This window comes from Pelobates fuscus, chromosome 5, assembly GCF_036172605.1.
Source record: "Pelobates fuscus isolate aPelFus1 chromosome 5, aPelFus1.pri, whole genome shotgun sequence".
Taxonomy (NCBI): domain Eukaryota; kingdom Metazoa; phylum Chordata; class Amphibia; order Anura; family Pelobatidae; genus Pelobates; species Pelobates fuscus.
The window spans coordinates 297,669,087-297,681,570 of record NC_086321.1 but is presented as its reverse complement, the minus strand read 5'-3'; the positions used below and the strand labels follow the sequence as shown (position 1 = coordinate 297,681,570).

General features: G+C 43.1%; 1 protein-coding gene across 4 annotated transcripts in view; it reads left to right on the top strand.

Moving 5' to 3' along the window:
• Positions 1–5,992, top strand: part of LOC134611529 (transducin-like enhancer protein 1) — an 87,562-nt gene extending 81,570 nt beyond the window's left edge. For all 4 annotated transcript variants that reach the window (XM_063455483.1, XM_063455480.1, XM_063455482.1 and 1 more), the window contains exons 17-21: positions 1,603–1,850; positions 2,431–2,578; positions 4,102–4,252; positions 5,394–5,470; positions 5,733–5,992. In XM_063455483.1, the coding sequence (XP_063311553.1) occupies positions 1,603–1,850; positions 2,431–2,578; positions 4,102–4,252; positions 5,394–5,470; positions 5,733–5,840 (732 nt within the window). In that variant the 3' untranslated portion in view covers positions 5,841–5,992. The remainder of the gene's footprint in view (positions 1–1,602; positions 1,851–2,430; positions 2,579–4,101; positions 4,253–5,393; positions 5,471–5,732) is intronic.
• Positions 5,993–12,484: the final 6,492 nt, after the last annotated feature.

The window sequence follows — 12,484 nt, the reverse complement described above, 5'->3', positions numbered from 1 at the left end:
TCACTCATTGACACACTCTCTCACTCATTGACACACTCTCTCACTCATTGACACACTCTCTCACTCATTGACACACTCTCTCACTCATTGACACACTCTCTCACTCATTGACACACTCTCTCACTCATTGACACACTCTCTCACTCATTGACACACTCTCTCACTCATTGACACACTCTCTCACTCATTGACACACTCTCTCACTCATTGACACACTCTCATTAATATTAATATTATTGCCATTTATATAGCGCCAACAGATTCCGTAGCGCTTTATGAGAGGGGGAATGCAACTATAAATAGGACAATTACAAGAAAACTTACAGGAACAATAGGTTGAAGAGGACCCTGCTCAAACGAGCTTACAGTCTTTAGGAGGTGGTCTATAAGACACGTTAGGACAGGAAATATCAATCAAATAGGGTGAGAGTGAAGCAGAGCTGGAGGAGAGAGTAAAGCACTGTGTTATAGGAGAGAGCAAGAGACAGGTATGTAAGGTAGAGCTTACTCTGGGAGGCCATAAGCTTTTCTGAAGAGATGGGTTTTAAGTCTCTTCTTAAATGATTGAAGACTAGTGGAGACACACACACACTCATTGACACACACACACACACACACACTCACTCATTGACACACACACATTCACTCATTGACACACACGCACGCACGCACTGACGCGCTGGCAGGCACGCACTGACGCGTTGGCAGGCACGCACTGACGCGCTGGCAGGCACGCACTGACGCGCTGGCAGGCACGCACTGACGCGCTGGCAGGCACGCACTGACGCGCTGGCAGGCACGCACTGACGCGCTGGCAGGCACGCACTGACGCGTTGGCAGGCACGCACTGACGCGTTGGCAGGCACGCACTGACGCGTTGGCAGGCACGCACTGACGCGTTGGCAGGCACGCACTGACGCGTTGGCAGGCACGCACTGACGCGTTGGCAGGCACGCACTGACGCGTTGGCAGGCACGCACGCACATCATTACTTTTATTATTGTAAATCCACCCAGCCTCCCTCCCTTTGTGAATTCTGGAGTGGATTAGCTTTCCCTGGGGTCCAGTGGGGCTGCGGTTATCTCACTGCTCTACTACCTAGAGTGCTGTTTAGTGACGCGGGGTGAAATTATGTCATATTCCGACTTCCGGCATCACCAGAGGGTGCGCAAGGGAACACAGGCCTGCCTCACTCAGCTCTCAATAAGCCAACCATCCGCCTGCCTGCCTTCCTCAACCCTGCATGAGCCGACTACCTGCATACAATCTCGGGTAGCCAGTTACGTCAGGGTCTGAGCAAGCTCAGAAATTTATCCCATGACACATTTCCTGGTTGCCTGGGATTTGACAAGCCCCCGAGTTAAGCTAATGGCATTTTAGACATTTATAAATAAACAAGGGGGTCTGAAATTGTCAACCGGAGAGGAAAAAGAAAGGGGAGGAGGAAATAGTGTGCTGCTTTTCCAGGTCATTAACTTGCATTTAATCCCTTTAAGTGAGAGCTTGGGAAGGACTATTTATTGTGTTTAGTGTAAAAGAAAATAAACAGTACAAGAATGCCTTAGGAGCTTAATGTTTTTATCATTGCACATCCTTTACCAGAACAGGGATAATTACATACGCTCCTGCAAGCTCCTTCCGGATGGACGCAGCCTGATTGTTGGAGGAGAGGCGAGCACACTGTCCATATGGGATTTGGCATCACCAACTCCCAGGATAAAGGCAGAGCTTACTTCCTCAGCACCAGCTTGTTATGCCCTTGCTATTAGCCCAGATGCCAAGGTTTGCTTCTCCTGCTGCTCTGATGGTAACATTGTTGTTTGGGATCTTCAGAACCAGACTCTTGTCAGGTAAGAGACACAAATGGTGATGCAATAGGTACCATTAGAATGCAGATAGTCAGGATAGACTGTGTTTCATTTCTAGTATTAGTTCAGACAATCAACTCATGACTGCTATGCATTAAAGAGACACTATTGTCACCAGAACAACTACAGCTCAATGTAGTTGTATTGTTTACAGACTATCCTTCAGGGTATTTTAATGTAAACATTGCATTTTCAAAGAAAAGGCAGTGGTTACATTGATTCCTAGGGGCACCTCCAGTGGCAGTTCCTGATGCAATTAATCTGATGATTGGTGAGGCCTTATGCTAAATTATTGGATTGGCTAAAATCGGACCTACATGGTGCTGGAAGAAGGCTAGTAAAATCACCACCTTTCTCACCGCAGGTAAGAGGGGCAGCACCTAAATGGTTAAGACCTACAGTGTAAGGAATACATGTTCGCTCTTGAAATCCATGAATAATGCATGGTTAATTATTAACTGCAACGATGGACTCTGGGTTGTATGTACCTAAAATTACAACTGCAATAAAATTGGAACATAAAATATTGAGTCTTTTTGCATTCTACCCGTTTTCTTCTTAGGCAGTTTCAGGGCCACACAGATGGTGCCAGTTGTATAGATATTTCTCACGATGGTACCAAACTTTGGACTGGAGGTCTGGATAACACTGTGCGTTGCTGGGACTTGAGGGAGGGCCGACAACTCCAACAGCATGACTTCAACTCTCAGGTACGTAGATGCCAAAAAAGAGAACCTGATTCTCGTAATCCAATTCACTTAATAGATGCATCCTTTTTTTTTTCACTGTATTTGCAAAAGAAGGTGTAGGATTTCTACAATTTCCATGTTGAAGATCAAGTGTTCTTTTGAGTTAATCACTCTTCTAAATTTTATTTTAAACTTCAGTATAAGTGCAGAAGAAGTAATTATCAGGCCCCTCAACTATACATCTTGTATATTCGCATAGACCTTTTATAGATGTTTTACTAACAATTTAGTTACTGGTTTCCCTTAAAATAGTACCACGCCGCACTGGTCTCAACACTGCTGCTTGCTACATCCCATAGGGAAGCATCATGGGGGCAATCGCTGAGTTGTGCCAGTCTGCATATCCTCGTACAGATGCATTGGCTAAATCCATCTCTGAGGAGTTTATGCTCAGTGTCTTCATGCTGAGTGTGAAGATTCTGAACATCTGTCCACCAAAGATTGCAGGACTGCTCCAGGAAGATCCCCTAATGGCTGTATGAGTGACGGACATTAGAGGCATCCATAGGAAGCAATGTTTGGAAAAGGCAGTGTTTTCATTGCTGAGGCTGCAGGAACAGACTCTTTGCACTAGAACCACTGCATTAACCCCTTAAGGACCAAACTTCTGGAATAAAAGGGAATCATGACATGTCACACATGTCATGTGTCCTTAAGGGGTTAAAGGACCACTCTAGGCACCCAGACCACTTCAGCTTAATGAAGTGGTCTGGGTGCCAGGTCCAGCTAGGGTTAACACAATTATTTATAAACATAGCAATTTCAGAGAAACTGCTATGTTTATAAATTGGTTAAGCCTTCCCCCTAATCCTCTAGTGGCTGTCTCATTGACAGCCGCTAGAGGCGCTTGCGTGATTCTCACTGTGAAAATCACAGTGAGAGCACGCAAGCGTCCATAGGAAAGCATTATAAATGCTTTCCTTTGCGACCGGCTGAATGCGTGCGCAGCTCTTGCCGCGCGTGCGCATTCAGCCGACGGGGCGGAGAGGAGGAGGAGGAGGAGAGCTCCCCGCCCAGCGCTGGAAAAAGGTAAGTTTTACCCCTTTTCCCCTTTCCAAAGCCGGGCGGGAGGGGGACCCTGAGGGTGGGGGCACCCTCAGGGCACTCTAGTGCCAGGAAAACGAGTATGTTTTCCTGGCACTAGAGTGGTCCTTTAAGCTGTAGCACTTCTGGTGGTTAGTGTCCTTTTAAGTACCAGCATCTTTCATACATAGTGTGCATTCACATTTGGCCATTCCACACAGGAGCCATACACCTGCATGCATCCTTGCATATCTGCACAGTAGCATGAGATATCACTGTTAAAAGGTTTGTTGCTGGTGGTCTTTTGTTTTAAGGGAAAACCATAACTCATATCAGATCTTTAGTTGATTACTGGTTTACGAAGCTGAAAGGAGGAGGTTGCAGAAGAGAGAAACTATTGGAATGTGTAGAAAAGCGTACTAAAAATGATTTGTCCAACATTTTCTTATCCATTTTTGCAGATTTTCTCTCTTGGATACTGTCCTACAGGCGAGTGGCTGGCTGTGGGCATGGAGAGCAGCAATGTTGAAGTGTTACATGTTTCTAAGCCTGACAAATATCAGCTACATCTTCATGAGAGCTGTGTCCTGTCACTGCAGTTTGCTTCATGTGGTACGTCATTTAGCAAATATTAAAATTTGAAAAATGGTGGTAAACCCGGATTTGTACCAACGTTAACTTAAGGGGTATGTGAACTGAAACTATGTGATAAATCCAACAGTTAGTCGTCACGCGTGGGAGGGTGATTGTGTCTTACAGTATTATGCAGTAACCTCATACCCTTGATGAATGTTCCACGCATGTAAAATGCAAGACTTCATCAGCAATAGTTCTGTTCTGCTTTGCATATGTGCTCACAGCTTCTGACTCACTTCAAGACAATGTTGACCTACTGATGCAGGTGAATAGGAGCTGGTGTACAAGAAATAGGCAGCTAAAAACATTTTATTTATTTTTCCATTCTATAAGAATGTGCAGTGCTTGTACACATTCAGTCATGCATGTGTTCAGAAATTCTCCTGTGGAAAGGGTTTTGTGTCAGACTTTCAGTGGTAGCTTGTCATCCATAAAATTGCACTTTATGAAAATTAATTCATATCATGCTATTGCAAGCAGGAATATATACAAATTGTAGGCAAAGTAGTTCCTACAATTCCATAACAGTGAAATAGCAAGTGCACACACTTTGGAATATATAGCATATAGCCACACTTGATAGTATTGCATTTTGTTAAGAAAAGAAACATGTCTTGATTTAAGAGTGTGTGTGTGTATAATGTTGTGAAATGGTCCTGTTCATATAGTGGTTTTGGTGCGTAGATGATGCATATTTTCTCTTACAATGTAAAACATTGCCAATCCTGAGAAACGGCAATGTCTGCATTCGGCTGAGAAAATGCCTCTAATGGCTATCAGATTTTCAAAGGATTTCACGTTTGGCTTTATCACACACCGTATTTGGCTAATGCTTATCATAGATCTTAGTATTTAGTACACGTGCCCTCATTGGTGTCTGTTAAAAGCATCTGATTGGACCAGTGGTCATCATGATTGATCTCACCGGGGGTCATATCGGATAAGAGAATGTAATAGGTCTTGATGTTTTATAGGCAGGTTTCTTTATTTATTTTTTTGCTTGTTTTTGTGTTCCTTTAAGGATATTAAAGGTTACTTTTAAAATATTGCTGTTTGCTACTACTGCTGGTAATTGAGATGTTTGCTTTATGTAACATTGCTTGTGTTGCCTTTTCAGGTAAATGGTTTGTGAGTACTGGGAAGGACAACTTGCTGAATGCCTGGAGAACACCATATGGTGCCAGCATATTTCAGGTGAGGGTGAGCCATAGCAAGATAAGTGACATGACAGTCAATATATGGGCTATAACATTCTTTTCAGAATTTTCTTTTTATTTCATATATTTTTTTTCTGTATACCTTATCTTTATCTCATTCTCCCTCTGTCACTTTTATTTGTTGTATGAGTATTTCACTTATTCTCCACTCGAGCTGTACAGCAATATATATATATATGTGTTGATGTAAATTTCCTATTCTCAGAGTTTTTTATTATATAATTTTTCTCTTCTTGCAGTCAAAAGAATCTTCGTCTGTTCTGAGCTGCGATGTATCCACTGATGACCAGTTCATCGTCACAGGTTCTGGAGACAAGAAAGCCACAGTCTATGAGGTCATCTACTGAAGGGCACGTCTTATCCAAACTTTTGGGTTTCCCTCCAATTGCACGGACCTTTTAAGGGTGTTCCTCTGTCCACTTGGGGTAGTTTTGTTTTTAGGTGTATATTTTATCTGTACTGGGCTGCGTGTATTTAATAATAAAACATGAAAAAAATATTTGTTGATTGTCTGTTTTGTATCTGTAGCACTTTAATGTTAAGCAGGATTACAAGGAATAGATGGTGGGAAAGCTTATTGCTGGTGTCTGGGCAATAACTGAACAATGACTTCGTACATGGAAATATCCACAGCTTCTAATAAGATCAATAGATGTCTGAATTTTTAATAAAGACTTACTACAAATTGATTTTAGGTAAAAATGAGAACAGTTACATAGCTGAAAAGAGTCGATAAAGTTCAGCCTTCCTCACATTTGTTTTTGCTGTTGATCCAAAAGAAGGCTAAAAGCACTTCCAATTTTGCAACAAACTAGGAAAAAAAAATCCTTCTTGACCCCAGAATGGCAGTCAGATTTATTCTTGGATCAATAGTTCAAGTGCGTGTGTGTATTATCTGTGTATTTGTATCTGTATGTGTGGCAGTGTTTGCATCTGTGTATTTGTATCTGCATGTGTGGCAGTGTTGGCATATGTGTGCCTGTACATCTGGATGCGTGGCAGTGTCTGTATCAGTGTGCCTGCACATGTGTATCTGCATGTGTGGCAGTGTGTATCAGTATGTCGTAAAAACACAGAAACCGAATGTGATAGTAGATAAGAACCGTTTGGCCATCTAGTCTGCCCAATTCTCGAAATACCGTATATACTCGAGTATGCCGACCCGAATATAAGCCGAGGCCCCTAATTTTACCCCAAAAAACTGGGAAAACTTATTGACTCGAGTATAAGACTAGGGTGGGTAATGCAGCAGCTACTGGTAAATTTCTAAATAAAATTAGATCCTAAAAAAATTATATTAATAGAATTTTTATTTACAGTGTGTGTATATAATGAATGCAGTGCGTGTGTGTATGAGTGCAGTGCGTGTGTATGAGTGCAGTGTGAGTGCAGTGCGTGTGTGTGTGTATGAGTGCAGTGCGTGTGTGTGTGTATGAGTGCAGTATGAGTGCAGTGCGTGTGTGTATGAGTGCAGTGCGTGTGTGTGTGTATGAGTGCAGTGCGTGTGTGTGTGTATGAGTGCAGTGCGTGTGTGTGTGTGTGTATGAGTGCAGTGCGTGTGTGTGTGTGTATGAGTGCAGTGCGTGTGTGTGTATGAGTGCAGTGCATGTGTGTGTGTATGAGTACCGTGTGTGTGTGTGTATGAGTACCGTGTGTGTGTGTGTATGTATGAGTGCAGTGCGTGTGTGTATGTATGAGTGCAGTGTGTGTGTGTGTGTATGTATGAGTGCAGTGCGTGTGTGTGTATGTATGAGTGCAGTGCGTGTGTATGAGTGCAGTGCAGTGTGTGTGTGTATGAGTGCAGTGCGTGTGTGTGTGTATGAGTACAGTGCGTGTGTGTGTGTGTATGAGTGCAGTGCGTGTGTGTGTGTGTATGAGTGCAGTGCGTGTGTGTGTGTGTGTATGAGTGCAGTGTGTGTGTGTATGTATGAGTGCAGTGTGTATGTATGAGTGCAGTGCGTGTGTGTGTGTGTATGTATGAGTGCAGTGCGTGTGTGTGTGTATGTATGAGTGCAGTGCGTGTGTGTGTGTGTGTATGTATGAGTGCAGTGCGTGTGTGTGTGTATGTATGAGTGCAGTGCGTGTGTGTGTGTGTGTGTATGTATGAGTGCAGTGCGTGTGTGTGTGTGTGTATGAGTGCAGTGTGTGTGTGTGTGTGTGTGTGTGTATGAGTGCAGTGCGTGTATGTATGAGTGCAGTGCGTGTGTGTGTGTGTATGTATGAGTGCAGTGCGTGTGTGTGTGTGTATGTATGAGTGCAGTGCGTGTGTGTGTGTATGTATGAGTGCAGTGCGTGTGTGTGTGTGTATGTATGAGTGCAGTGTGTGTGTGTATGTATGAGTGCAGTGTGTGTGTGTGTGTGTATGTATGAGTGCAGTGTGTGTGTGTGTATGTATGAGTGCAGTGTGTGTGTGTATGAGTGCAGTGTGTGTGTGTGTATGTATGAGTGCAGTGTGTGTGTGTGTATGTATGAGTGCAGTGTGTGTGTGTGTATGTATGAGTGCAGTGTGTGTGTGTGTATGTATGAGTGCAGTGCGTGTGTGTGTGTGTATGTATGTGTGCAGTGCGTGTGTTTGTAATGCAGAGCCTTGGTGGGGGGTGGGCATTTTTATTATTTTTTAATTATAATAATTGTAATTTTCTTTTGTTATATTTTTTTTTTTTATTATTTTTTTAATAATATTATTTTTAAGATTTTATTTTATTTATTTTTTCGTCCCCCCATGTATCAAGCAGGGAGGAGGGCTCTCACTCCCTGGTGGTCCAGTGGCATTGGCAGTTCAGTGGGGGGGAGGGGAGCTGTCAGAGAGCACTTACCTCTCCTGCAGCTCCTGTCAGCTCCCTTCTCCTCCGCGCCGGTCTGTGCAGCTCCTCTGTCAGCTCACACTGTAAGTCTCGCACTATGACCCCGCGGTATGTATGAGTGCAGTGTGTGTGTGTGTGTGTATGTATGAGTGCAGTGCGTGTGTGTGTATGTATGAGTGCAGTGTGTGTGTGTGTATGTATGAGTGCAGTGCGTGTGTGTGTATGTATGAGTGCAGTGCGTGTGTGTGTATGTATGAGTGCAGTGCGTGTGTATGAGTGCAGTGCAGTGTGTGTGTGTGTATGAGTGCAGTGCGTGTGTGTGTGTATGAGTACAGTGCGTGTGTGTGTGTGTGTATGAGTGCAGTGCGTGTGTGTGTGTGTATGAGTGCAGTGCGTGTGTGTGTGTGTATGAGTGCAGTGCGTGTGTGTGTGTATGTATGAGTGCAGTGCGTGTGTGTGTGTGTATGTATGAGTGCAGTGCGTGTGTGTGTGTGTGTGTATGTATGAGTGCAGTGCGTGTGTGTGTGTATGTATGAGTGCAGTGCGTGTGTGTGTGTATGTATGAGTGCAGTGCGTGTGTGTGTGTGTGTATGAGTGCAGTGTGTGTGTGTGTGTGTGTATGAGTGCAGTGCGTGTGTGTGTGTATGTATGAGTGCAGTGCGTGTGTGTGTGTGTATGTATGAGTGCAGTGTGTGTGTGTGTATGTATGAGTGCAGTGTGTGTGTGTGTGTGTATGTATGAGTGCAGTGTGTGTGTGTGTGTGTATGTATGAGTGCAGTGTGTGTGTGTATGAGTGCAGTGTGTGTGTGTGTATGTATGAGTGCAGTGTGTGTGTGTGTATGTATGAGTGCAGTGTGTGTGTGTGTGTGTATGTATGAGTGCAGTGCGTGTGCGTGTGTGTGTGTGTATGTATGAGTGCAGTGCGTGTGTGTGTGTGTGTGTATGTGTGCAGTGCGTGTGTTTGTAATGCAGAGCCTTGGTGGGGGGTGGGCATTTTTATTATTTTTTAATTATAATAATTGTAATTTTCTTTTGTTATATTTTTTTTTTTTTATTATTTTTTTAATAATATTATTTTTAAGATTTTATTTTATTTATTTTTTCGTCCCCCCATGTATCAAGCAGGGAGGAGGGCTCTCACTCCCTGGTGGTCCAGTGGCATTGGCAGTTCAGTGGGGGGGAGGGGAGCTGTCAGAGAGCACTTACCTCTCCTGCAGCTCCTGTCAGCTCCCTTCTCCTCCGCGCCGGTCCGTGCAGCTCCTCTGTCAGCTCACACTGTAAGTCTCGCACTATGACCCCGCGGTTCTCGCGAGATTTACACTGGGAGCTGTCAGAGGTGCTGAACGGACCGCCGCGGAGGAGAAGGGAGCTGACAGGAGCTGCAGGAGAGGTAAGCGCTCGCTGCCAGCCCCCAGTCTGTATTATGGCAATGTAAATTGCCATAATACAGACATTGACTCGAGTATAAGCCGAGTTGGGGTTTTTCAGCACAAAAAATGTGCTGAAAAACTCTGCTTATACTCGAGTATATACGGTACTTTCATTTGTTCCTGGCCTTATCTTATCTCTAGGATAGCCTTATACATATACCACACATGCATAAACGCACTCACTTTGTTAACCTCTACCACTTCAGCTGGAAGGCTATTCCATGCATCTACTACCATCTCTGTAAAGTAATAATTTCTAAAATCATTTTTAAATCTTTGCCTCTCTAATTTAGGCCTATGTCCTCTTATTGTGGTTTTTCATAATTTAAATACCTACACCTACCCCCTCTCCCCCCCCCTCGTCTTGTTTTTTTTATCCAAGCTATACATGTTAAGATCCTTTAACCTTTTGTTGTAAGTTTTATCCTGCAATCCATGAACCAGTTTAGTAGCCCTTCTCAGAACGCTTTCCAAAGTATCAATATCCTTCTGAAGATACAGCCTCCAGTACTGTGTACAATACTCCAAGTGAGATCTCACCAGTGTTCTGTACAATGGCATGAGCACTTCCCTCTTTCTACTGCTAATACCTCTCCCTATACAACCAAGCATTCTGCTAGTATGTCCTGCTGCTCTGTTACATTGTCTGCCCAACTTTAAGTCATCTGAAATAATTACCCCTAAATCCCTTTCCTCAGATGTCGAGGTTAAGTGTATTAAATATTCTCTACTATGCCCTTGGGTTTTTACAGCCAAGATGCATTATCTTGCACTTATCCACGTTAAAGGACCACTCTAGGCACCCAGACGACTTCAACTTAATGAAGTGGTCTGGGTGCCAGGTACCTCTAGGATTAACCCTTTTTTTTATAAACATAGCAGTTTCAGAGAAACTGCTATGTTTATAATGAGGGTTAATCCAGCCTCCAAATCCTCTAGTGGCTGTCTCATTGACAGCCGCTAGAGGCGCTTGCGTGCTTCTCACTGTGAAAATCACAGTGAGAGCACGCAAGCGTCCATAGGAAAGCATTGTAAATGCTTTCCTATGCGACCGGCTGAATGCGAGCGTGGCTCCTGCCGCGCATGCGCATTCAGCCGATGACGTCGCGATCAAGATGGAGAGGAGGAGGAAAGCTCCCCGCCCGGCGCTGGAAAAAGAGGTAAGTTTAACCCCTTCCTCTCTCCAGAGCCCGGCGGGAGGGGGTCCCTGAGGGTGGGGGCACCCTCAGGGTACTCTAGTGCCAGGAAAACGAGTGTTTTCCTGGCACTAGAGTGGTCCTTTAAATATCAGTTGTCACAGCTCTGACCATTTTTCTAGTTTACCTAAATAATTTGCCATTTGGCTTATACATCCTGGAACATCAACCCTGTGCAAATCTTCGTATCATTAGCAAAAATACATACCTTACCATCACAACATTCTGCAATATCACTAATAAAAATAATAAAGAGAATGGATCCCAGTACAGATCCCTGAGGTACCCCACTGATAACGGTCTACTGCACCACCCATATCTATAATTTTAGTTACCCAATCAAAAAAATCAATGTTGGTTTGATAATGTTTGTATATGTGTGGCATTGTCTGTGCCTGTACATCTGTATGTGTCAGTGTTTGTGCATCTGCATGTGTCACTGTATAGAAGACATATAGTCTAACTGATACACATACAAAAATACACAGATACAAATATTGGCACACAGTGTGTGTATCTGCATGTGTTGTGTGTGTGTGTGTGTGTGTATATCTATATGTGTAATATATATATATATATATATATACATACATATACACATACACACACACACTTGGGGCAGAAGAGAAGCAGGAAAAGAATTGGATTGGCTGAGATCGTCAAGTAGGTGGGACGGGGGCAGGGAGAGATGAATCTATGCATCTCTATGGGGAAAGTTCAATGTCTCCATGCAGAGACACTGACAAGGCAGTGTTTACATCAAAAAGGCTGCAGGGACTTCCTATACTCACCGGAAAAACAAAAAGCTGTAGTTGTTTTGGTGATTATAGTGTCCCTTTAACCCTGTAATATGAACATTGCAGTTTCTAAAACTGCAATGTTTTATACTGTAGGGTTAAAACTAAAAGGCAATTTTATTGCGATCAAGTGATCTGTGTGACTTTAGTAGTCCTTGAAATATATTAACAGCATTGCATAACTGCAACAATACATTTATTCAGCTAATCCAGTAGACCATGTGAACTGAATGCTATACATTATAACACTTAAAGGGTTGCAGGAAGTTCTTGTCATGGTAGTATGCTGGTGGCTGATGGGAGGGGGAGAATGGGGTTAGATGTGAATAAAATTCGTTACTATAAACTCAAGGATTGAATTCCCCCTTTAAAAGCACCTGTTTGTTAGGTCTTCTAACTAGACATCAGATCGATATTGCTTTTATACAGGAAACCCACTGGAAAGAAATAGATAATGGCTTATGGAAATACTGTAAATATCCTAACATCTTTACATCATCTTTCCAGGGAAAAAAGAAACTGGGAGTGGCAATAATAATTACCTATAGAGTTATATTTGAATATATCAATCTTATAAGAGAGACCTCATATTAATACGTAAAATAACACATTTACTTTAGTAAACCTACATGCACCCTCAGATCATCCAGTTTCATTTTTAGAATCCATAATGAAAACAGTTGATTAGTTTTCAAAGGGCTTCCTTATATATAAGGATGGGGTATGAACTGCATAAGCTCTTATGATCTAGATAAAAAAAAATT